This window comes from Mastomys coucha, unplaced genomic scaffold (assembly GCF_008632895.1).
Source record: "Mastomys coucha isolate ucsf_1 unplaced genomic scaffold, UCSF_Mcou_1 pScaffold15, whole genome shotgun sequence".
NCBI lineage: Eukaryota > Metazoa > Chordata > Mammalia > Rodentia > Muridae > Mastomys > Mastomys coucha.
Genome location: NW_022196897.1, coordinates 131206034 through 131233606, shown reverse-complemented (window position 1 = coordinate 131233606; position 27573 = coordinate 131206034). Strand labels below are relative to the sequence as shown.

Genomic DNA, 27573 nt, shown 5'->3' with positions numbered 1-27573 from the left:
AATTCACTGGAATACCAAGTCCTGTGCTACCAACCATACCACACCTCTCCCACTTTTGAACAACCTTACTGAAACCCTTCATATTAGAGAAAGCAGTGCAATTAAAAAAAAAAAAATCCTGATCTTATCACCAAGAGTAGGTGAGTGGCCAGTCATAAGGAAATAATGGCCACTAACTATTTATTAACATTCACTGCTCACTAAATTCATTCAAGACTCAGACACCAAGAAAAGAATTTTACATGTCTTATCTCAGTGAAAATTCACAACCCCTGTCTGATGGAGATTTTCCTCTCTAGACATGGGAAACCCAAATTGGAGAAGTGAATTAACATACATACCTAAGCTCACCTGCCTGTTTGTATCTGTTTGCAATAAGAACCAATTTCATTATGAAGCTACCATGGTGCTTAATAATCAGCGTTTGAGACTATCTCAGCTTACTTTATGAAACCCTGGCACAGACACATCTCAAAACTCATTTTATGGTTCTAAGGTTAAGAGCTTGTGCTGCTCTTGCAGAAGGACCTGAGTTCAGGTTCCAGCTGAACTAGAATATGGTGGCTCAAATCCACCTTTCCCTCCAGGGAATCTGACCCCCTCCTTGGTCCTCCATGGGTGTGGACACACATGCATGTGCACACGTAGGTGGCCTATACCCACACAGACAATAACACATGTAAATCGAAAGTTTTAATTAAAAATTGATAGTTTTGTTTGTTTGTTTGGTTAGTTGGTTGTTTTTTAGAGACAGGGTTTCTCTTGTAGCCCTGGCTGTCCTGAAACTCACTCTGTAGAGATCAAACCTGGCTTTAAACTCAGAGATCCACCTGCCTCTGCTTCCCACATGCTGGGACTAAAGGTGGGACCTCCCAGAAATTTTTTTTTTTAAAAAATTATTTTATATGTATTTTGCTGGCATGTATATATGTACATACGTACATGTGGTACATTATTTCATATAGCTAGGAATCAGCCAGACAAGTTTAAAATGACCATTTGCAATAGACTCATACTACAGAGGGTATAAAAAAAGTCTAACATGCTAGCAACTATCTCACTTCTACAAGCAAACACTCTAAGTTTGGGAACCTTTAGCTTTAGTTAAACCATGTCTAATTCTAGCTGTGCGGGCTTGTTTCTGGACTCACAGATTTCACAAAAATCTGAATCATCATGTAAAGCGCTTCATAAATGGAACTCAAGGAGACTCTCAGCAAAGAAATAGCACAGCTGTGTGTAAGACACGTATGGAATTTTCTGATTTGTCCCGGGATGGCTTACTATACCTTCACTCTCTTCAGGACTGGGTTCTTCGGATGGTTTCAAAATATCATCAGGATGTGGGAAGCAGAATCCATGGAAAGCCCCCAGGTCAAAGCACTCATGCAGCAGGGGCAAGTTCACACTGGAGCACACGCTCATGAACCCGACAGCCTTGCCTTCCACCTGGAAAACGGGAACACAGCCACCTATCAGACTTCAGGTGATGACTGCCGTGCAACTGTCGCAAGCACATAGCATGTGGCTCAGTGGTAGCGTGGGGGTGGAAGGCCAGGTAGCTCTGGTGTCTGGTACCATGCATGGAATACACAACATGCTCAAAGGTACGTCCCACAAGTGAGTGACCACTGTGGATGATCTTAACAGTTGGGAAGTAACTTAAGGCAGTGGTCAGAGTATTCTTAAGGAGGCATTACTGGAAGATGCTACACATGACCTCTTTCTGAGTGACTCCACACCACCCTCCACCCACTCCCTTGGCCAGCTAGGAGTTTGATGTTTTGTCCTATGTGTATGTGTGTGAGTGTGAGAGCCGGGGGGGTTGGGGGGGGAGAGAGAGAAGAGGGTGGGGGCTTGTTTGCCCGCTTTTCTTTTTACTCATCCATAAGCCCTGACTTTGGGCACCTTTCTCCCCCTGCCCTTCCCACACATCATGGACAGCTCTTAGTAAAGGGGGTTGACCCTGAACCCATCAGATGAACTCCAACTTAAGAGAGCAATCACAAATTCAGGGCTCCTTGACAGAAACTCTTCACTATCTCCTGAATTCACTTATCAAGTACTTGATTGGTCTCAGGAGAGAAGTGAAGAAAGGTTGTTTGGTAGGAAGCAGCTCAACAAAGTCTGCCTGGATCTACAAACAAAAACCGCGTGCGCGCGCGCGCGCACACACACACACACACACACACACACACACACACACACACACACACGGAAACATCGGCACCAGGTACTGAGGCTTGTGCAATGCTCACCATGATTTTAATCTATGATTGTTGACTCTTTTTTTCAAAATTTATTTATTTTGGGTATATGACCTATATATACATATATGATCTATATGCCAGAAGAGGGCATCAGATCCCATTATAGATGGTTGCAAGCCACCATGTGGCTGCTGGGAATTGAACTCAGGACCTCTGGAAGAGCAGCCAGTGAGTGCTTTTAACCACTAAGCCATCTCTCCAGCACAGATTTTTGATGTTTTTGATGAGGAGCACAGGCTCCCAGGAAGCTGAGTGAGAGACTGACTGATACAGTCATTCTGTTCTGGAAGTGGACTTACCGGTACTGTACATCACTCGTTCCCAAGAGGTTACCACCACCACACAAATGGTGGATGTTTTACTGTCCTCAATCAGGGAAGCAAGTGGCAATGGTGTTTGGATGGCATGGGAAAAGATAGTCTTTCTCCAAGACACCTTTGTGTGCTTGAAAAACAAATGGGAGATGCTCTTTATTTTCAAGCAGTCTTTTTATAAAAGAATTTTCCTTGCATATCTTTCCTTTACTGGACCCCTCCCCAAATGATACTTGCTATAAAAGGCCGATTTACACAGCTGTTTTATAAAGCCATTGACACTTTAATGAAAGTCCAAAATAAACATTTTAATTTTTTCCCCAAATAACAAGTAATTGTTTGTCTTGTTTGTACTCCTGAACAAAGGCTGTGTAGCTGCAGTTGTCTGGCTTCTCTATAATTTCAGGCCCAAGACTCAGCAGACGCTGATTAACCAATCCATCTACCATATGTGCAGAAAGAGACGGCCAGCCTCACTCCCGGCAGGGAAAATTGGCATCCATCTTGGTTCACATGGAGATGTCCTTCTAATCTACAGCCGTGCTGGCGCAGCGAAACTTGCATGGCCTGAAATACCTTTTGCTGGCTTCATGGCGAGCTGCATGTGCATGATAAGAATGTATTATTTATAAGACCGCTGTTAGTAATGAGCTATTACACTAATGGCTCATTGTGTTGGGGATTTGATTTCAAATGGCATGGATCACACATTCTGATGAAAATGAGAAAAACATGTTTTGCCATTAGGAACAAAGATTTAGCATCTTCCAATTCCACAACCTGTTATAGTCCCATCTCTCTGCAAGGGTTGTAACAACTTACAAAAATCAGAGACAGCAGCAGAGCAAGGATAGATGGACGGATGTCTGCTCTGTTCTTTGGGTTTCTTTCAAATGACTGTCTTGAGATAGACTGTTCTGAAATATCAATTTGTGGGATGGCCATGGGCTTGTTGCTGTGCATGTCACTTTACAGTGTGTGAAGGCACTGGCTGCTATTATTACTATTCAACGGACAGAGTTGTTTCTTGCCGTCCAAGTCTTCTCACACTGGCATACAAAACTGGAGGTTTTTCACTTCTTGTCTGTCCTGTAAGTCTTCATGATGACACAGAGAAGGTTTAGGTCACTGGAAAACCATCTGGGAGCTTGTCTTCGCAAATGGGTCTAACTCACCTATACATGAGTGCTTTAACATTTATAACTCCACCCCCAAAGCCCCACAGTCAGGCATCCCTTTCAAGTGACCATATTTCACAATGAGGGTTTTTGTCCTCGTTGTGACCGTTACTGGCTTTGAGCCCCTTCTCTTGGTGCCAAGTGCACAGCTAACCTGGCAGGCTCTCTCCCGCCTGCAGGTCAGTGGTGGTTTCTCGGACCACTGCTGCCCGTGTCCTGGATGATGCCAAAACAGACGCTCTGCCCATCTGTCTCTAGGAGCCGCCTTGGCCTCCAACCGCCCTTCCTTGAAATCTCAGCTTGAAGTAAACAGCAGATGTCAAAGTACAGTTATGACAAGGATCCTGCAGCAAAGTCACAGCTCAAAACTCGTCCAAAGTAGCAAACAGAACAAAGAAAGTCCTCACAGCCAACAATTCTTTAACAAGTCAATGATCTTCCTCCTAACTCCTAACTTGATGCTCTCAAGAATTCTATGTGAACAGCCTGAAACCGTCCTGTACTGGGTTGGGAAGATGCACACTTGATGCACTTTGTCTTGCTACATACATCTGGTCAGTAGTGGTGGTTGCCCGATACATGGTATATGTTGACGAATGCTGATGCAATATTGGGAAGAAATGTCCAGATGTGTAGTGCTTGCCAATGGTAAAATACTGTCATCATGGTAGTTTCAAGTTGCCAACCGATGTCATCAAATGGGAAGTAGGGAAGAAATAATGTGGTGCCATGCTATTAAATACTATGTCCACTAGATAAGACCACAAACAAAAACCCCCAAGAGCTACACAACACTGAAAGAAACCCAATTACAACCTTTAAGCATTATTTACTATAATACATTACGTAGTAATTTTATACAAGTGGCCTTTTTTGTCTGTTTTTGGAAACAGGGTCACATGTAGTCTATAGGCTGGCCTTGAACTGGCTATGTAGCCATGGGTGCCCTTGAACTTTTGATCTTCCCATCTTTGTCTCCCAAGTGCTAGTAGGATTACAAGTGTGTGCCACCATGCTGGGTTTATATGGCAGGAATGCTACCTGCTGAGCTCGATCCCCAGCCTTTATAAGGTTTTGATGATGGCTATGTTCAGCAAAAATAGCTTGCAAAGTTCCTAAGGATTTCACAACTAACTCTCTCAAGCTAAACCAAGTTGGCTCCAACATACCTTTGCTCAGGGACCCTAAAGGGACAAGTCCGGAAAGGCAGGTGGGAGGTGAGCTGAAGTAGAAATGTCTGGTTTCTTTAACAATTCAGTTGTGTCACATGATGCTTTCTGCAAACTGTCTTGTGAGAGGGTGTGTGATGTTTGGCTGAAAATAGACACCTGAAAGGGTATGCAATGTTTAGAAAGTATATAAATGGAACCGCACAAACACTGAGAGGATGTGCTTGCATTGTTACACTGTGCAACACTTCAGTGGGCTTTGCTGGTCTTCATTGGTCTTCACTTCCTAGAGAGAAATGCGCCAAAGACCTTCTCCTGGTATTCCAGCTGATTCTGGCTAATTCCACTGACTTGTACTGATTCAGAGGAGCCTTGCTGTTTCTGCTGGATTGTACCACCACTACTAATTCATGTCTGGTGTTTGCTATTGACCTGGACTGTTGATATCCTGACAGCTAAGAGTGGAATCACCCCAAGGAACTACTTCTAAACAGGACCACAACACCCTTTCCCTATTAACCTTTTTCGCTACCTTTGATCAGGGAGGTTGACACCTTTAAAAACCCTAAAGTAGGTTTTGAAAAAAATCTAAACCTATAGTGTGTGGAGGATAGGACTAGTATTTAACTTGACTCCCAAAAGGCTTCAGACACAAGATGTGGCTCTTCTCACAGTGATCTCCACCCAGGCCCTTGACTGAAATCTGTGATTACCTCTCAATGGAGCAGAAAGCTTCTGGAGTCTGAAGCAGTGCAGGCTTTGGAGGAGACTGGGCTAGACACCCTCGTCTCCTTAGCGACTCCTACCTCAGAGTCAGCATTGCCACTTCCAACCTGAGGCTTTGTTTGCCTCGATGTTCACACATGGAAAGTTCAAGAAATAGACCCAGAAAGAGAACTAAGGCAGAGCTCACTATGGCTGCTGAAGATCACTTCCTCAAAGTCATCTGGGATGGCGCTAACATCTTAAATAAAACCAGAGAACTATAAGACTTCTACCAGCCATGGCTGTATTGAACAGGACAGAGACTGGAAAGGAAGATCCAAAGTCCTGATTCAGGCGCTGGGTGATTTCTTCCCTGCAGGTTTCAGTGGTTGGGTACAAAACCCTGTTTTTCAAAATGGTGTCGCTTAGGCCCAAATGTTTCCTGACCTTTTGTCATTAGCCTAGAGCTAACTGAATAAAACATGTGAAAGCAAGTCTTTGAAGGACCAGTGAAAACTTTAAATATATAAAAGAAATTAAACGAAAATCTTCAGTCTAATCTCTCAGATCCTAGTATTTAGGGCTGGCACCCATTACTCCCACAGGTGTCTCACGTCATCCCATCCCTCCCCAGGGTATTTTCACTGCTGAGTGGGTGAGGAGAGCCAGCAACCAGACCACACACCAGAATCATGTGGGGAGCTTTAAACACTTAATGACTCACAGAGTGACAGTACACACCTATACTCTGAACTACTTGGTAAAATGAGGCAGGATAATGGCTTATGCCCAGGAAGGGGTTGGAGTCCAGCTTGGGCAATGATTCTATCTGGCTGTTTTGCTTGTGGGTTTAGCCATTAATGGCTGAGTCGTCTGTCTGGCCCCAGAGTCTATTTAATATAAGATATAACACACTTACTAAAGCAAACAAACAAAAAAACTGGGCACCTCCCTCAAAAGACCGAAGAAATTGGCCCAAGTTTATCTTGGACACCAGGATTTTTACATATTGATATAATTCATTTACTACAAGCTAACTTTTCACAAATATACAACTCAGTGGCTTTTAGTATATCATAAAATTGTATAGCCATTATGTATTCCCATAGATTTTATCCACACTGCCCCAAAGAAAAACCAAGAACATCCTCCACAGCCCCTAATTTCTTTCTCTCTACACAAGACTTGCCTAGTCTGAGCTTTTAGATATCTGTTATTATACAATATGTGGTCTCTATGTCTGGCTTCTTTCCAGAATGTTTTCAAATGTGTAGTGATATCTATACTACTCTATTCCCTTTTATTTCCTAATAATATTCCAATATCGATATACCATATCTTTTCAGCCATTCATCAGTAGATATACATTTAGGCAGTTTTCATCTGTGGGATATAATAAATAATACTGCCATGGATATTTATGCAAAAGCCTGGGTGGGGCTTAGATGGGTCCAGAAACTAAGTATTTGAGTTTCCACAAATAAAGTAACTTGTTTCTGTAGATTCCACTTAGCTGATACTCTTTACCTAATCACTCCCTGGCTACTCCGGCAAAATAGTCAACTTCAGATCGAAAAAAAGGAATTTTTCAATGTCTTTCCCACTCCTCCCAATTCTGAACCCTAGAAGAAGGGACTCCCTGTACTCTACCATGGACCTGAACTCTACTCAGAGCCTCCACCATGCTGTCTGTCTGTCTGTCTGTCTACGACAGTAATAACTCTTCTAACAGATTAATTAATTAATTAGTTAATTAATAACTCTTGTCACCTCCATATGTCCTTAAATTCCAAACCAAAACTTTCATTATTTACTATTATTGTTATTGTTGTTGGTAGTAGTAGTAGTAGCAGCAGCAGTATTGATGTTGTTATTGCTACCACCATCCTGCTAGGATTAAAATTATCTCACTGTAGTTTTTGTTGTTGTTGTTGTGTTTTGTTTTGTTTTTGAAACAAAGTAGCCTACCTAGATTGGTCCTGTACTTGGGATCCTCCTGCCTCGGTTCTGGGTAACAAGGATTACAGATGTGCACCAACATGCCTGGTTTCACTGTGTTTTTGAATGACATTTCCCAAATGCCTAATGAAACCAGCACCTTAAGATTAGGAAGGATTTCTTTGCATGCACCTGCACCAACTGATGCTTTCTGTATCTTTTTCTGGAGGGGGATCAATCAAGTCCTTTGCCCACATCTAATTTGGAGTATTTGTCTCTTCATCACGGTAAGAAGGATGACGGTGGCATGAAGTTGGCACAGAGTCTGAATGCCTCCCAGGAGAATCTTAGTCACCGAGTCTGTGAAGCCTGATGTGGAAGCAAGCCTCAAACTGCTCCTCTTATTACAGAGGATATTTGATTTCAAGTTTCAAGAAAGTAATATTCTTTAAGACATCACGCAAGTATCATCAAATAAGAAATGAGCGTATGAAGAATGAATCCCTAAAAATATCACGCAGAAGCAAAATTGCAAATTCCAATCTTTTAATGCTTTTCAATCCGCTGGCACAGAAATCTCTTTTTAAGACCAAATTCAAATATCCATTTGAAAATTAAAAAAAGAAACATAATTATGATTCTAATAATGAACAGGATGGGTGGGGATCCAAGGGCTCTATTGAATTCATGTTTGCTAATAATTATTTTTAAAGAGGTTTTAAATTTTTTAATTTACTGTGGTAAATATTACATGCGTGTGTGAGGTGGGACGCATTTGCCAAGACGCACATACAGAGCTCAAAGAGCAACCCTGTGGCAGAGCTGGTTCTCCTTCCATCTTTTCATGGCTTCCCAGGGTTAAGCTCAGGTCACTGGACTTACAGGGCACGTGCCCTTACCCTCCAAGCCCTCTCAGCAGCCCATGTTATAGTATATGTAAGTGACAAGCCCAAATATTCACTCAGGCTCTTCCCCATCATTTCTCCTCCTGGCAGACCAGCCCTCACTATGAAAGTTGAACTGTGCAGTTATAGTGGGTACAAGAACCACCCTAGATGTGAATGATATTACTCCAGGGAAGGTTCTCTAGTTCCTTAATATAAAATACAAGTCCCTCATGCAGCAACATCACCCTGCAACTTAGAGAAAAGCAGGCTCCTGCCTCCCCCTGTCAGAACTACTAGGTCAGAAATGCCTGTGTGGGGCCCCACTCACAAAGGCTTCCTCAGGCCAAGGGGGACTTCCCGACCAGCTCAGGTGTGAGGACCATTGCTTCCAAACATCACCCTCCTGCTGCCATGTGAGTGTATGAAAAGACCCTACTTCTGTGGTCCCATCTTGTCATCAGACACTCCTTAAAACATCTGTCCTTGTTCATTCTCTGTTGCTGGGATGAAACACTGACTAAAAGCAACTTGTGGGAGGAGGACTAAACGGTTGATTTGGCTGATAGGTTACAGCCTATCACGAAGGGAAGCTGAGCCAGGAAGTGAAGCAGAGACCATGGAGGAATGATGCTCACTGGATTGCCTTCTTTCTAACCTTGCTTTCTAGAGAATCCAGGGATGGGCCCTCTCCCATCAATCACCAATCAAGACATGTCCACAGGCCAATCTAATGAAGACAATTCTTCAATTAAGTTTACTTCTTCCCAAATAATTCCAGCCTGTGTCTAGTTGATTAAAAAAAAAAAAAAAAACATAGACTCTAATGAACCAAAGTCTCAACTAAAGTCAATTTCTCCCTACTGCCAAGCAGACCCCACGAATAGCAGTTTCAACTCTTAAGATTACTGAAGTGTCAAGTTCAGTGACACAAAGTAGCAGGTGATTCTGCTGTGTTCAGGAGGGCCTGTTCGCACAGATTCAACATCAAGCACCTACCTCTATGCATTCATTCCCAGCTATCAGAATCCCACCAGCCACATCAGGGAGGGGTCTCCTCTGGCAGGCAGGTAGCGGAGGTGTACAGATGAAGGAGGTGTGCCAGTGTGAATATCTCCAAAGTGAGTAGACAATAAGGAGGCGGTTAGAAGACTCCTGGGTGTGCTTACAGCACTAGCTACCTGGGCCTCCGGTTGGGCTGAACACACTAAGGCTAACTGGCTTAATCATTTCTCTCTCTTCTGTCTCTTGAGGAATGTGGTCCTTGGGTTTCCCAGTTCCAAGTCAAAAAAATATGGGTTCCCTCTTTTGGTCCCCAAAGACCAAAGTGAGAGTTGGCCTACTACTCTCCCTTGCTTAGAAAAACTAGAAACTTTAAGTGTTATGTACATGTTTTTAATTTTTGCATTTCTCACTAATTCAACTGAATTTAATCATATATAACATGGATCAAAAAATCAAAACATTGGACAAATACAAATTGAGACTCTCTACAAAAGAACTCTCCTGTATTGGTTGAAGACATTCCTGTTTGGGAAAAGTAATAAAGGGTTGGGAAGCTGTTTCCAATTTAAGGATTAAAGAGACAGGACACTGAATATGACAAGTGGCCTGGGCTTTTCCATACAAGACACTGGTGGGTCTGTCAGTGGGGTTTTCCATACAAGACACTTGGATCTGTCAGTGAAACCTGACTGAGGTCTGAAGATAAGCCACTGGGATCACTATACTTGGACCATCATACTGTAGTTACAAGCTTTGTAGGGAAAACACTTATGTATTTGGCATGAGGGGCATTACACCTTCAACTTACTTTCACATGATTCTAAATAAATATATAGACATGTCCATGAATGGATGAAGACAGAGAAAGGATAAGAGGGAGATGAATGACAGATAGATAGACAGACAGATTTTAGAGAATGTAATCAAGAGAATGATAAAATAAGGAAAAACCTCTGGTATCTAGGGAATTTATACTTGTAAGTTTTACTGTGAGTGTGAAATTGCACCAAAACAACTTCAAAAAGTAAAATGAAGTCTCTTAACATTGTAGGATACATAGAAATCTCCCATATTCATCTCTGTGGGATCTTATCCTTTCCCCAATCTTTGGTCAATATTTCTAGAGACAAATAAAGAATCCACGGTAGTCTGGTCACTTTGGATAACCTCACAAAGGGCTGACTCTGGGAAGGATTCAGAAGCTGGCTTGCCATTACCTAGAAGGGCATGCGGGAGGGCAGGATATCTAATCATACTGTGAACCCCAAGATTGTATACTGGGAAACCTGTGTCTAGCTGTGGTGTGGCTCAGCCCTAGCACACACCTTTAATCCGAGAGCTTTCTGGTTTTTGTAAACAAGATTAAATAAAGTCAACCACAGGTCAAGAGGTGGAGCAAGCAACCAACTGACAGCAAGTGAACATAGGAAGAAACACAGAGCATGAGAGGGAGTCAGGGGAATAGAGAGATGCATAGGAAGTAGGAAGGAGGGACATTCAATTCGAAGGGTTATTGGTTTTTTTCCTTCTGGGATGTCCGTTGACAATGAAGGTCAGCTGGGTGCTTTCTCTGCCTCTCTGAGCTAGCAGGCTTTCACCCTAGCATTTGGCTCCTGAGTCTTCATTTGGTAAAATCAAACGATCAGGATTTTTCTTTTAAAAACAACAGCTGGGCACATCAGCTCCACTGGTGCTCAGTAAGCCAGAACAGCATGCATGGCTCATTCCTCTCATTTCTTTCACTATGTCCCCAGGAAGATCCGTCACCAACCTCACACACCACAGCATGATGGTCTTCATCTTGGGCCTCGATTAGTTCAGCCAAGAAGTATTCACCATATATTTCCTTCAGCGTGTTGTCATAGTGCATAAATATTGGCATGAGATCATCATGGTCTTCTACCCTGTGTAACAGAAAGCCTTCAGTTTAGGGTTTGTTCCATCCACTGCATCCCTTCAACAGAGCACCTACCAAAGATACAGCAATGCTCTCATGAAATGAGCTGACTGATACTGTCACAAGCAAAAGCATGATATACTTCAATAGTGTCAAATATCTCAAATAACATTATGTTCCTTGGGATGAAGTGTGTGACAGTGACCAGAAGGGGAGGAAGGGATGGGGTCATTTGGGCAGAGGGGTCAGCATGGCTGGAGAATGGGAGGCAGGGCAGCATCTACCAGGAATCAAAGGACAGTTGAGGACACCAGTTGGCGAATGTGTTCTAAGGATCATTACTTCTATGACATTATCCCACAGTCCCTGTCCCTCTTTTTAATTTTTTTAAACATCTAGAGTGTGTGTGCCTGTGCATGTGTGCGTGTGTGTGTGTGTGTGTGTGTGTGTGTGTGTGTGTGTGTGTGTGTGTGTCTCAGAAGACAGCTTGCAGGAGTCAATCTTTCCATCATATGGGCTCCAGGGTTAGAACTCTGGTCACCAGGCTTGGCAGTTCCTGCCTTTGACTGCTGAACCATCTCACAGCCCTACATGCCCTTCTTATGTGCTTCTGAGACAGCTCTACACTTCCTAGGAGGGAGGCGTGCTATGAAGGAAATGAAGGCCTGCTCAGCATTCTGGAGATATTTACCTTGACTTCCATTCTCAGGACATTTTACAATGAATTACCTTGACCCTACTCAAGGAAGTAGGAACTAGGTTTACTATGACACAGTGATGTGATCTCGGATTCCACTCCTTTCTTCTTTTCAGCATATTTTTTAGAACATTTAGTGTTGTATTTTTCCTGTCTATGATCCTCTAATACCGTGTTCCTGATACTAAAAAAAAAATTCCAACTTCACATTATTTCCCCCAGTGTGCTCTGACTTAACTATAGACCTTTATTTTCTCTACGCTTCTCATTCATTCTCTGTCATCTCCACCACCCTGTTTTATTGTCTAGTGTGTTCTCTCTCTTTGAGGCTAATACCAGCCCCATCTACTGAGGGATCTGGATGTGTCTAAGGCTCAGGGCTTTACTCCATCTTCTCTGCTCCTGTGCTTGGCAGGCAGTGCCCCTTCCTGTTCAGATAGAGGAAAGCGATGCTACCAGGGATGTCGAGATCCCTTGCCTGAGACCACAGGGCTGCAGCAGAAGCTGGAGACAAGCTCAGGCTGACGAAAGCCCATCTTCCCCAGCTCCAAAGCTCACAGTGCCCTTCAAAATGGCATTCTTTGTGGTACTCTTTCTGAATACCAGTAGCAAAATGCAAAATCACTTGAGAGATGTGTCCTTGGCTCAGTGACCAAAGTTCATCATCCAACCAGACAGGTTATAACTCCTCCCAGCCCCAATACAACAACCTCCAGTCATTCTTAGCTGACTCCTGCAAATCTGGGAGTCTGAAGGAAATCTTCACCCAGACCCCAGACCTCTAGCAACACAGGCTCAACTGCTAGAACAATTTAGTCAGACTTATACATATATACAGACAGACAGACAGACAGACATGTCTGTGTGTATACACACACACACATACATACATCCATACATACATATATACATACATACATACACACATATACACACATACATAAACACACATTTCAAGTACCTTGATGAAACTAATATATTTAAAAAACAAAGACAGCTGGGCAGTGGTGGCACATGCCTTTAATCCCAACACTTGAGAGGCAGAGGCAGGCAGATTTTTGAGTTTGAGGCCAGCCTGGTCTACAGAGTGAGTTCCAGGACAGCCAGGGTTTCACTGAGAAACCCTGTCTCAAACAAACAAGCAAACAAACAAACAAAAAGACAATATTAAACCCCACAGATGAACTGGGGATATAAATGAGCCACTTGCCGGTATACACAATCCCATCACTACCTGGGCTATAAAGCGATACTCTGTCTCAAAACAAAACACCAGCTGAGTGTGGTGGCGCAACCTTTTATCTCAGCTCTCCGGAGGTAAGGGCAAGCTGAGGTCTGTGAGTTCAAGGTCAGCCTGGACTACACAACGAACTCCAGGTCAGCCAGGACTACACAATGAGACCCTGACTCAAACAAAACAAAACAAAACACCAACTCAGGTCCCAGAACTAAGAAGAGACTATACCAAATGCCAAATAGTCAAATACCAAAGGGAAAGGCACACATAATAATACCTAGAGGATGAAGCCTTCTACATAATACCTAGAAGATGAAGCCTGGCCAACATGACTTGCAGATTCCCATGAAGAGCTGCCACTGAGGATGTAGCTCATTACAGAACAAAGCAATGAGGAAAGAACCAGTTCAAGGCACTCTCCTGGAATGTCACAATTACAGATTGAAGGCTCAGAGAAGCACCATGATTAACTTAACCTAGCTTATGCATTTCTCCAAACTGTCCCACTACACCCTTGTTTCCCTAAACTTCCCTCCCTTACTGTGGAAGAGAAGATACTTATGAAGGCAAAAGGCTGCTCTGTTCATTATTCAGGGGACACCCATTGTTATCCAAGGGTGGTTAACTGTCACTCTGAGAGGCTGGGAGGCATTGGTTTCTATCTCAGCAGCCAAACTCTTCTTCGTTCCTATCACCCTGGCTCTTATGTCATGGCCACTGGCGGTTTCATTCCCTCACGCCAGAGTACCAGTGGGATTCCCAGGTGTGAGGCTCGAACAGGGAGCCAAAAGCAAACGCCAACTGTGCATTTAGAATAAGGCTGTATGAGGGCTGGAGAGATGGCTCAGCGGGTAAGAGCATTGACTGCTCTTCCGAAGGTCCTGAGTTCAGATCCCAGCAACCACATGGTGGCTCACAACCACCCATAATAAGATGTGACACCCTCTTCTGGTGTCGGAGCAAGTGGGGCCAGAGTGAGCAGGGCCAGCAGAGGTCCTGAGTTCAGTTCCCAGCAGCCACACACATGATAGCTCACGGCCATCTGTACAGCTACAGTATACTCACACATAAAATAAATAAAATAAATCTTTAAAAAAAATAAGGCTGCATGTCAGCAGCTGCCCTTGACCTTGCCCACATACTTCTGAGTAAATATGATCACTTGGAGAATTATCAGTGGTCACCTTGGCCAGGTGTAGTGAAGCTCCACCATAAATCCATCGAAGGCTTGTTAGGTGCTCTTTTGAAAAGACGAGAGAGAAAAAATAAAAACAGCATAGTGCCCAAAGCACGGCCTGGAAAGCTGGCCCACCTTGGCTGGACACTGAGTCTGCCACCTGTCACTCTGTGCCAAAGATGCAGTATTCTATCTCTGAACTACTGCCACTGTGACACACGAAGATATGTCTAAGCATGAAGCATACTGTGCTATTATGCAGGTACGAAGAACCAGTAAGAAGCACTGGAGAACACCCACAATCAGCAGGCAGAGGAGGGCTGGGTTGTTTGCTTGTTTGTTTGTTTTCTAGTTCTAGAAGGCTGAATCACCACCCTGGCATCCCGCTGGCAGGGATAGCCAATGCTGGCAGGTATAGCCAAAGCTGCTCCATCGGTGATCTTACAGCTCTGCCTTGCTCGTCATTCACTTAACAATGCTTGCAAGCTCCTCACTGTTCCACTATGTCAACCCATCTCAACCACGTGTATGCTGCTAAATGCACTGGTCTTAGAAAGGCTCCTTGCCCTTGTGCTTCTTGCCTCTATGTGTATCCCGCACTCTGGTCCGCTTGTCTATTCCAAATTCCAGCGTCTGTCAAGGCTACCTCTACCATCCACCTTCCATCAACACTTTCTTCAAGCTCCTCTTCCAAAAAGGGTAGCACTGGGGTCGTCACTGGATATCCAGGGTCCAGTTATAAATACTGCTGTATTTTGAGCAAGGTGTGGCATCTTGATAACCGAGGCGTGAGTTTTGGAGACACGGAATTCTAGGACAGCTCTGAACTGGGGTGCAGTGGTGACAGGCAATAAGGTCCAGGTCCTTACTTTATGCTGACTTTCCCAAGAGCCCCCACAGACAGTTCTGAGGGGAAGTGCCCCCCTCCCATATCCCTCCCACCACTCCCTGATGAGAAGCCTGCAAAGGTACTTCACTGCCAAGACTTAGTTTTCTCATTTACAAAAGGAGTGGGGGAAGAGTCCTGGGAGCGTGCAGTGAGGTGGCACGAAAGATGTGAGGTGGCCTTCTCCCTGAATCAGGGCAGCCTCTCAGCAAGTGTTTGTTCCCTGTGGGAGGCCCCACACCCTCAGCAAAAAAGAACCTAGAACATTTTATTCACTTCCCTCTTAACCTGCAAAAAAAGGATCCTCTGTACAAGAGGATTTTTTTTTCTGTAAAAAGAACCCTTGATGATATTGTTCAGAAAAAAATAATATTCTAAAAAAGGAGAGTAGCCTCTAATTACATTTTAGAGCATTTACCAAAAGTTAAGGTTGTACCAATGCATATTAACGTATGTTATTCTTCATGACTGGAAAAATAATTTAATATTTTATTAAGTTATTTTAATAAATCATTCTAATCATTTTTAAGTGGTATGGTGGTTTGAGTAAGAATGGGCCCATAGTTTCATATATTTGAGTGCCGGTTGCCAGGGAGTGGCACTACTTGAGGAGGATTAAGAAGTGTGGCCTTTTTGGAGTAGATGTGTCACTGGGGGGTTGGAAGTTTAAAACTGGCATGGAAATTTCCAGTAAGCTCACACCATGTTCAGTGTTGCTGCCTCTGTCTGCAGCTCTCAGCCACTCACCAGCACCATGCCTGCCATGCCTGCCACCGTGCTACACACCATGATGATAATGGACTAAGCCTCTGAAACTAGAAGCCAGCCCCCAATGAAATGTTTCCCTTTATAAGACTTGCCATGGTCATGGTGTCTCTTCACAGCGATAGAGCAAGAACTAAAGCAAGTGGATTAAGACAGCAATCAATATAAGAAAGTTATTTACACAATGAATACAAAATATTACTCTAGGCCAGGAGTCTGAACCCAGAGTCCAAACTAGAAGTTGAATCAGGGCACAGCTAAACCTCCTCAGAGAAGCTCCTTGTGGTAGACGGCAGTTAACACAGAAACACACAACTAGTCAGTGTACAGAGCGTAGCTGACATCAGAATGCTCAGCCCCAAATGGAATGTCTGTGCTCTATCTCTTCCCTCGAGGCTCTGGGATCTATGCAGAAGTGGTGTCAAAAATATTGTAAAAGTCAGAGGTGGTAGGTGACTTCAAGGGAGCAGCGGCTTTTCAGACACAAGACAAATGTACTTATCAACTCATGAAGATTTAAGGGCACGTGTAAGACCTACAGAAAGTTTGCCAGCATGGGAGAAGGGAAGTGGGCACAAAGTCCCACCCCTAGCTGAGGAACTAGCTACATTCAACTGCAGCTACAGGGGAGGGGAGGGGGGATGGATATCAGTTTTCTTCAGTGAGTGAGACTCTTGGGGTAAGGCCCCACACCCAGAGTAGTCAGCCAACACAAACTAGACCAAATAGGCTGGGGGGAGGGGAGGGAGAGACAGAATGAAGAGAGAGAGGAAGGGAGGGAGGGAGGGAAGAAAGGAGGAAGGGAAGGAAGGAGAGAGAGAGTAGGAATATAAATTGGGTGAGACCGGGCGGGTGGTGGTGGCGCACGCCTTTAATCCCAGCACTTGGGAGGCAGAGGCAGCCAGATTTCTGAGTTCGAGGCCAGCCCGGTCTACAAAGTGAGGTCCAGGACAGCCAGGGCTACACAGAGAAACCCTGTCTTGAAAATAAATAAATAAATAAAATAAGTTGGGTGAGAGTTGCAGGAGAGGAATGGATATGATCGAAACAGATTATGTGCAATTCTCAAAGAATAAATGAAAACTTTTTTTTAAAGTTTGAGACTGAGTATGGTGGAGTATGACTTTAAGCCTAGCACAGGGTAGGGTGTGGGGACAGCAGGCAGATTTCCATGAGTTCAAAGCCACCCTGGTCTACATAGTGAGTTACAGGACAGCCCGTGCTACATAGTGAATTCCTGTCTCAAAAATCAAACAGAAGAAAATAGAAAAAAAAATTGTTTGAGATGGTGATGTTAACTACATCGATGTACATAGATTTGATCATTATATAGTGTGTATTTATATATATACTTAATAAAATTGCGGCCCCCAATTTTCATGAGTGTGTATATATGTGTGTGTGTGTATGTGTGTTTGTAAATGTTTCATACAGTGAAGAAACACATTTTCATAATCTTAAACTAAAAAAAAAAAATTCATTATTAAAATCAGGAATGAAGATCTGGAGAGACGGCAAGCCCTAAGCCAAGCCATGAACCTTCCACTGCACAATAACAAAGCTGTCCAAAATCAGACCTTCATACCAACTCTCCTGGGCAAAAACAAGAAGTAAACATCCAAAGCTTGGAGTTCTGAACACTGTCCCTTAAGCCCTTCTCCAAAATGGATAGAGAGGAACTTGCTCAACATACTAAATGCGTTCCTTGGGGTAATCGATAATTTAAGATCTTGCATCACCCAAGGCACTAATGATAATGGATGACATCAGCCTCAAAGTCTCAAATGGCATATGACAAAGGCCTGCCTCACAGAAAGAACACCTCGGCTAAGGAGAACCATCCATGCAGTAAAGTGTCTAAGGGACAGCGGTCTAAAGCTGTGGGCACTGCCTATCGGGGTCAGATGCGAGGCAGGCCCATCTCACTGTGAGCCAGGTGGCATGCTTACCGGGTGCATCCCCCATCCCCATGGTGATGACTAATCTGGGGTTATTCACTCCATCAGCACAAAGAAGAACAGAAACGAGTTCTGAAAAGTAGCTGTTCCTTTATATTCACTTAGAATACTGCTTGGGTGGGGAGAGGCATGTGCTGGTCAGTGCTACCAAATGTAAAATATTTGACTTTTAGGAGAACAAAAGGTCCAGCCCAGATAGACGTGTCCTCCTCTTGGGCACTTAAGTGTCCATCAGACCCCAAAAACCACACCAGACAAAAGCGGAGCTGAATTCAAGCCTTACAACCAACAGGCTGCCAAAGATAACCTCACTCGGCAATTTGCAAATCGTTTAAACTTAGGGCGTGGCAAAGCCAAGAATGTCCTGTGTGGTTGCTCTAGCCAGCTTTCTGGAAGACAAACTTATTCATCCTTCACTATGTCACCTAGCCAGGAGGGACATGGTGGCACCCTAGAGCCCTAGAACTCTTAGAACTCTTCCTAGCAATCCGGTCGGGCCTCTTGGTGACAGTTTGGCAGACTGCTTCATGGCTGCCACATCCTGTCTTCTCTGTTTAACCACCATTCTAGAAGTAAGGCACAAGCTGGCTTCCCTTGAGGCAGAGAGATGTGTGCCACACAAGCTGCTGGCAAGGCCGTTGTGCAGATCCTCAGGTGGGAAATATGACCCCAGCTGGGCGACAACAGCACAGAGGCAGCCTGCATGTCCGGAATACGTTCCAGACCCCGCTGCTGGCCTCCAGGCATCTTCTTTATCCAGAGAGTCTGCATTCTCCAGTTAGATGTAAACATGTACTATTAAAAAAAAGAAGTTGTCGCTTTAAATGTCACACATCCATTTTATTGCAGTGTATTTGAAAAAAAAAATGAAGAATCCAATTTAGTTCTAAAGAATACAGCTTGCTTTGTCAAATCATGCTTCTATCAAGAACAGTGTCTCAACACAGGACAGGGCAACTTAAAAGTCATTGCCAACTAAATGCTTCTTTTTCATCCACTTGTAGGGGGCGGAGAAGCAGCCTTTTCTTTCCAAGATCTCTTGTGCCCTCTTGTGGTCATCTTGTGGAAATTAAATCCATCCTTAAAACATTCCATACTAGAACTTTAAAAACAAGCGTTTAGAGTAATTCAACTTCTGATCCTTGGAAAAGGTGGGTTTTTTTTTTTGTTTTTTTGTTTTTTTAAGTGATTTTAAAATCCAAACTTTCTGCGTGATTAGAAATACTTCAAAGCATGCGCCAAGCCATGTAAGTCCCCGCCATCCATGTAAGTCCCCACCATCCACAGCAGTCCCCACCATGTATACCACTGGGTTCCACGTGCCAATCTTGGCGATGGTAATCTACAGCTCCTGGAGCACTGTCCACCAAACCACATGTCTGGCAGGGGGTTTTTGGTGACAAATTTCCCAGGGTAAAAGAAAAACCCCGGCTAAATGATGTAATTGCTCTACATCTCCTTTTAAAAGGATTTTTTGTTCTTGTTGTTTGGTTGGTTGGGTATTTGTTTGTTTGTTTTGTTTTTCAAGACAGGGTTTCTCTGTATATCCCTGGCTGTCCTGAAACTTACTCCATAGACCAGGCTGCCTTCGAACTCGGAAATCCACCTACCTCTGCCTCCCAAGTGCTGGGATTAAAGGTGTGCGCCACCACGGCTCAGCTGTGTTTGGATCTTCTTATATTTTTGGTTGTGAGCCTAGCCTTTAATGGCTGAGCCATCTCTCCAGCCCTGGATCTTCTTAACTTAGAACTCAAAACATTAAATTCCTAGGAGCTGTTTAAAAGTCAGAGTAAAAAAAAAAAAAAAAAAGCATGAGACTATCACATGTCTTGTAAAATTAACTTCTGGGGCTGGAGAGATGCCTCAGTGGTTAAAAGCACTGGCTGCTGTTCCAGAGGAGCAGGGTTCAATTCCCAGCACTCACACTGTTGCTCACCTCTATCTGTAACTCCAGCTCCAGTGGCTCCAATGCTTTCTTCTGGTACAAGGTATGCATGTGGTGCATGGATATACATTCAGAACTATGTTTATTAAAAAGTAACTCCCCTGAGGAACTCCGCCAGTCCAGTGGCATGGGTTCCTCCCATTCTGTCTAGGCTGGTGCCCTGAGCAGACCTTGGGTGCAAACTCCACAGCCAGTCCCACAACAGCAAGAGGAAGCTCCACTTCCAGGCACTCTAACAGGCCCAGGATCACAGGATCACAGAGACAGCTTGACTCTGAGGAGTTCTGACATAACCAGGATCACAGGAAGGACAGGCTCCAGTCAGATATAGCCAGGGCAGTTAGCACTAGAGGCAACCAAATGGCGGGAGGCAAAAGTAAGAAAATAAGCAACAGAAATTAAGGTTACTTGGTATCATCAGAACCCAATTCTCCCACCATAGCAAGTTCTGGACACACCAATCACACCAGAAAAGCAAGATTAAGATCTAAAATCACTTCTCATGATGACGATGGAGGACTTTAAGAAGGACATAAGTAACTCCATCAAAGAAATACAGGAGAACACAGGTAAACAGCTAGAAGCTCTCAAAGAGGAAACACAAAAATCCCTTAAAGAACTACAGGAAAACACAATCAAATAGGCAAAGGAAATAAACAAAACCATACAGGATCTAAAAATGGAAATAGAAACAATAAAGAAATCACAAGGGGAGACAACCCTGGAGATACAAAACCTAGGAAAGAAATCAGGAGCCATAGATGCAAGCATCACCAACAGGATACAAGAGATAGAAGAGAGAATCTCAGGGGCAGAAGATACTGTAGAAAACATTGACACAATAGTCAAAGAAAACACAAAAAGCAAAAAGCTCCTAACCCAAAACATCCAGGAAGTCCAGGACACAATGAGAAGACCAAATCTAAGGATAATAAGTATAGAAGAGAATGAAGACTCCCAATGTAATGGGCCAGTAACTATCTTTAACAAAATTATAGAAGAAAACTTCCCTAACCTAAAGAAAGAGATGCCCATGAATATACAAGAAGCCTACAGAACTCCAAATAGACTAGATAAGAAAAGAAATTCCTCCCAACACATAATAGTCAAAACACCAAATGCACTAAATAAAGAAAGAATTTTAAAAGCAGTAAGGGAAAATGGTCAAGTAACATATAAAGGCAGGCCTATCAGAATTACACCAAACTTCTCACCAGAGACTATGAAAGCTAGAAGATCCTGGGCAGATATTATACAGGTCCTAAGAGAACACAAATTCCAGCCCAGGCTACTATACTCAGCAAAACTCTCAATTACCATAGATGAAGAAAATAAGATATTCCATGACAAAACGAAATTTACACAATATCTTTCCACAAATCCAGCCCTACAAAGGATAAGAGATGGAAAATGCCAACACAAGGAACGAGACTACACCCTAAAAAAAGCAAGAAAGTAATCTTTCAACAAACCCACACAAACATAATTCCACTTCTTACAACAAAAATAACAGGAAGTAACAATTACTTTTCCTTAATATCTCTTAGTATGAAAATTAATATTCCCAATATATCTTAATCAATTGAAAATCAAAAATATGAGGAATTAGGAATTTGTTGACTGTCATCCAGTGGTCTCTCTAATTTGGTAATTGGAGAAATAGGTCCAATATTCTACAATCCATATACACTTTCTGCTTTTGTGTACGTGACAGTGTCTTGTTGTGTACCACATAATGGTCTTGAAATCATGCTTCTCCCATCTCAGCCTCTCTATTAGTAGGATTGTTTATTTGATGTTTTTACACTACAGTATGATTTTCAGAACAGCTTACATATTTCAAAGGTATTTATACAGCCAAAATAAATGTAGACAATTAATTTGAGAGATGGCTTATAAGAGAACAACAAAGAGCGAGACTGAATGCTTTGCTTGATATTTATAATTACTATATCAATTTTGAAGAAAAGAACTTTATAAGTTATTCTTTTTCTAAGATGAATGCTTTTCAAAATCATCACAGCCAATGAATCTTACCCTCACTTAATGTCTGTCCCACCTCCAAGCAGAACCATTGTTCATTAAAACAGTTAGTGAATGACTTTATAGATAGACCATCTTAATACACACACCATTTCTTAAATGAATGTAAACCTGTTCTCTGTGGGCTGAGAATAAAGTCACTCACTCAAATCAAATAGCTTTGATCATAGCAGGAAGTCTGTATCCAAAACTCGTGTCTACAATTCATTCCTTGGCGCAGCAGAACTGTCAATTCTCAGTTTGGCTACGATGGAGGTAAAATCCTTTGGTGATGTGAGGGTCATTGAAGTACAGCCTTATTACAATGACATCCAATGTCTAAAATTTGTTCTTATTTTGGGCTTGTACCAGAGTAAGAGCCAAGATTTTAAGCTCTACTAAATACAAAACAAACAAACAAACAAAAAGGCTTTATATATTTATATTCATTTAAGAAAATACTAGTAGTGATATATTATTTTGAAATATACAGTTAATATGTTTGGAGTTATTTAAAATTTATTTGAGAAAAACATGTATTTTCAGTATTGTTGTGGACAAGCATCTACATAAGACTGTTAAATTTATTGTTGTTTTATATCAAACAACTTTCATATTACTCATTTTTATTGTTACAATATTTTAAAAAATTGAAAGAATATGATAAAAAACAAAAGGTATTGCAGGTATTGAAGGGGGGTCTCTGGGAGGAGTTGGGGTACAAAAGGGAAAGAAGAATGTGATGTAACTCTGTTTACTTAAAACATGTTTTTAAATGTTAACAAATTCAGATAAATTGAAATTTGTATGTTTTCTCATCATAATGCAATAAAACTTAAATCAATAAAAAAAGGAGAAAAAAAGAAGACAGAGGAAGAAAAGCAGGGGGAAAAGTAACTGCCTTAAGAAATGAAAGGTAGGTTTTCACTGTTTGGGGTTTTTGGATTGATTTGGTTTGGTTTGGTTTGGTTTATGTAATAACCCTGGCTTTCATGGAACTTAATTTGTAGGCCAGGCTGGTCTCAAGAAAGGTAGTTTTTTAAAACAAAACAAAACAACTATTTTAAATATTTTTTTACTTTTTAAAGGTTAAAGTTTTAAATTTTTATTAATGCAAATTATACATATTTGTGAGATGTGTATGATGATTTGGTACAAGTATGCAGCTGTGACAATCAAATTTGAGCATATTTTCATCTCCTTAAACATTTATAGAGCTCCTGATTTCCTCTTTCCTGACAAAGAAAATTTTCATCTATTTGAGCCAACATGATTAACTGTAGTCATCTTCAAATAGGCGAGATGCTATGCAGGAAAACTCAAGCTACTTCACAACACTACCAGACAATACGTAACCCTTCTCTCAGCCTAGTCTTCCCTAAACCCACAAGGACTTGGAAAAGAAGCCCCCTACCACCACCACTCTAAGACCATGCCAGTCTCTCTAAGCCAGGGACACCTCACGTCCAGCGCTGAAGATTGATTAAGTACAGTGTAGTTTTTAAAGGTGTGTCCAGTAGCAGCTTTGCTTTGTTTCCAACATAATGAAAGACAGGGAAGAGTAACTTCGTTAATTTGTGTCTGAGCAGAAGGGCAGATTACAGCATCATTTTCCACGTGGCAAAATGAAAGAGACAGGAGAAGGGATTATGGTGTTAATTCATTTGGTTCTGAATATGTTGCTAGTTAAATAGCGGAGGGATAATTACATCCCCAAACCCTTCCCTAGTTTAGTGTCTTAAGAACTGTGTTCATCACCATTAATTATCAGTGCAAGTGGCTACTGATGAAACAGATGTTAAATGTGGGGGAAATAAATGTAATGTGGTAGCCTGAGAGGCATGCGGCCATGCCTATTCTGCTGTGCTGTGCAATGTCTTTTTGTTTCTAGTGCTCTTAAGGAGGTAGGGTCCACACAAAGTTTCAATATTTTAAACCCACAAGTCCTAAACCTCCAATCTGTTCATTTTGGATAGGGGGCTTTTAAAATGTTATACTTCTATACCTTCTTTAGGCAAAAGCATTGTCTGTGTCAGTCTCCACTTTGTTCCTTTTGGATTTTCTGTGGTATAAGCAAACAATTAGCCATCGCAAAGGCTGATGATCAAGACGAGGTACCCAAAGGTTTATTTCTAGCTTTGTGGACCCTGCCCACTGGAAGGCCATAGCCTATTCTACAAAGACTTAAGAGAGGAAAAAGTAAAAAAAAGAAAAGAAAAAGAAGGGATGAGAAGCCAAGGGAGAAATTGAGACGGGATAGGAACTATGGATTACTGTAACTGAGGGTTAATACTGTCAACTTGACAAGATCTAGCATCACTAAAAGTCAAGTCTCTGGGCACACTTGTGAGATACTATCCATGTTAGATTAGTCTCTGGATATATCTAGGGAAGGTTATCTTGATTATATTTAGGGAGGTGGGAAGTCCTGCCCACAGTGGGTGTCGGCACCATTCCCTGACTGGGATCCTGGATTGTATAAACCTTGAAAGAGAGCCAGACAGTAACAGGAGTTGCTGCTGTCTTCTGAAGATACAGTGTTACAGTGTAACTAACCACTGCTTCAAGCCCTTGCTGCCTTCCTTCGCTGTGATTGGCTGTAGTCTTGAACTGTGAGCTAGAAGAAACTTTCTCCCTTCATTTGCTTTGTCGGGGTATTTTATCACAGCAGTTGAAAAGTTGTAAAACGGTAAGTAAATGCTTCCGAGGAGCTGGACTAAGGGTAGCTTTTGTCTTTTCTCCTGCTACCTATATCCCGAAGAGCAGGTAGAGTACAGGGAGTAGGTTTACAAAGAAACTACCTTACTAAAAAGTGTAAGAAATGGATCGTTTTGATGGGCTGTTTCTGTGCATGGCATTTTGAGCACTGCATTTATAAACAACTTTTCTAATGCAAAAATGTCTTGGAGAACATGAGGAAGTCTTACTATTCCCCTGGGAAATGATAACTCGTAAGATCCAAATGGGTACACTAACTATATGTAAAAAAACAAAACCAAGGGCCAGGCAATGGGGGCGCATGCCTTTAATCCCACCACTTGGGAGGCAGAGACAGGCGGATTTGAGTTCGAGGTCAGCCTGGTCTACAGAGTGAGTTCCAGGACAGCCTGGGCTACGCAGAGAAACCCTGTCTCAAAAGACCAAAAAAAAAAAAAAAAAAAAAAAAAAAAAAAAAAAAAAAGTGACTGGGTCTGATGTTTTCATACATAAACATGATGTATTTGATCTATTTGCCCCTTAATGCCTTCTCTTCATCCTCCTCCTGCTGCTGACTGTTTTCCCCTCCCCCAATAAACCCACCTTCTACCTTTTACTTTTTTTAATTGATGACCCAGTGACTTTCACTGGGTTGTTTCCTGAAGCATGAACAAGAGGTCAGTTATAGAAGCACAGGCAATCTCCTAGTGGCTACACCTGAAGAAAACGTAGCTCCCTCTCTCAGTGACCATTAATTCCCTCTTGTCTCTCCCAGTCTCACTTCCCATCTTCCCATAGGGAAAGCAGGGTCTCCCTTGCAAGTCTCTCACCTCCAGCTACTGGTTAACAATAGACGGCGAGCTGCTGTATAAAGTGCATTATTAACAGAGCATATGATCACAATATTGTATAATGTATTCAGTGCCCACAGAAGCCAGAGGGTAGTTAGTATTGAGTCCTCTGGAACTAGAGTCACAGTTTTCAGGTGCCATATGGGTGCTGTGAACTAAACCTAGGGTCCTCTATAAGAGCAACAGGTCATCTTATCCACTGAGCCATTTCTCCAGTCCTCCCGCCCTACCTACCTCTGTACATCTGGGCTTTTGGGGTCAGGGTCTCACCATGGATCCCAGAATGGGCTTTGACCCAGGATCCTTCTGCTTCTGTATCTGGGTGCTAGGAGAACAAGCACATGCCAGCATGCCAGGTTCAGAGGTGATTTCCTCCTCCCCCCAAACAATATCTGAGTGGTTCCATTGTTCTATGCAAAACTAGAGCTTGAATTCAGGACCTTCTACACTGCCTGCCAAAATGTTTTGCTGTTGTTTGTGGAGAAAGGATTTTGATTGAATCCTTGGATGCAGAACAGATATGGAGGTGGATGGAGGAGGTCAACAGCACTTGCATGTGTTCCTAGCTATAAATAATTCTAACCCCCAAATCCGAGAGTATTATTAATTAAGAGAACCTATCCTTCAGACAGATAGTAAAAATGGCAGGGAAAAACCAAGAGCTTTTAAAATAAAATTAAGATAAAGCTATAATAACTATTAGATTTCCAAAAATACCCTAAAATTTTCATTTACAGGAATTTCCCATTAAAAAAAACCCCAACAATTTGTGAATATGTTATCAATAAAATATCTTTAAAGAAGGTGACTTCCCGAACAGCTAAGGGTGCCCCTGCCCAGGGGGCTGCCCTTCCTGCCACACAAGGAAGAGCAAGCAGCCATACCTGCCTATCTGCCTGGTGACGGCTATTCCAGGGACTTCCTGCCTCCACGCACTCTACCCCTTTGGTTGAATTGCGATTCATTCCCCTCCCCCCCACCCCCCCGGACCAAATTCAAGGGGTCACTTTGTGAAGTCTTTACTTCTTTTAGGTTTTTTTTTTTTCAGGGAGGTACGGTAAGATATAAGAAGGTGCATGATCTTCAGAATATAGTTTGATGAGCATGGACAACTGCATATGTCAGCCACCTGCCCCAGTCACCTGCCCCACTGCACGATTCCCCCTTGCCCCTCCCAGACTCACTTTCTGTTGGACCACAGATACCACTAACCTGATTTCTACAGACTAGCTTTATGGGTAGTGTGCATCATAAGACTGAGGTATCAACACACACACACACACACACACACACACACACACACACACACACACACACACATATATATCTTTTCCTCTATCTCCCTTCCTTTATTCAGCACAAATCTTAGATTTATGCATGCCATCACTACAAGGGCTACTCACTCATTTTGTTGAATGATTGCTACAGGGGTGGCATCCATTGCAAGGATGTACCACAGTGCATACAAGTAAGCACTCTAAAGGGGTATTCTTAAGTGGGGAGGGCATATGAAGCTGTGTTTATTGCTCTGTGTCCTTCTGTCTTATAAACTAAATATCTTTCTAGTTCATTGCAGACAGGCCCCCCCCTCCACTTAACTCTCAGCCCCTTTGTGATATATGTGGTGCTGGCATTAACCTCAGGAAACTGCACAAGGTAGGCAAGCCTCCAGTGCCTGCAATAAATGATATTCAGTGCTTCTTGGATAGTTACATGTAATTGGAGGTACACTAAGTACAAGACTTACGGTAAGTCACAGACTGTCCCAACAGTTCTGTGCCATGAAAAACACACTACACTGCTAACAGAGAGACATGAGGCCCCCACAGCATCAATTATTTTTTGCAAATCAGCTCCCTGACAAGTGGCTGAACCAAGATCAGAGGCTTGATCTACACTGTCATCATCACATGCTCTTAAAAACGATGATGTAATACTACAAACTCTTGCTTTAAAAAAAAAATGACTAATTTTGATA

General features: G+C 42.6%; 1 protein-coding gene across 7 annotated transcripts in view; it reads right to left on the bottom strand.

Moving 5' to 3' along the window:
- The window catches only part of Cfap61 (cilia and flagella associated protein 61), a 294575-nt gene that overhangs the window by 246036 nt on the left and 20966 nt on the right, over positions 1 to 27573 (bottom strand). For all 7 annotated transcript variants that reach the window (XM_031372122.1, XM_031372125.1, XM_031372126.1 and 4 more), the window contains exons 7-8: positions 11235 to 11367; positions 1290 to 1449 (exon numbers count right to left, since the gene is read on the bottom strand). In XM_031372122.1, the coding sequence (XP_031227982.1) occupies positions 1290 to 1449; positions 11235 to 11367 (293 nt within the window). The remainder of the gene's footprint in view (positions 1 to 1289; positions 1450 to 11234; positions 11368 to 27573) is intronic.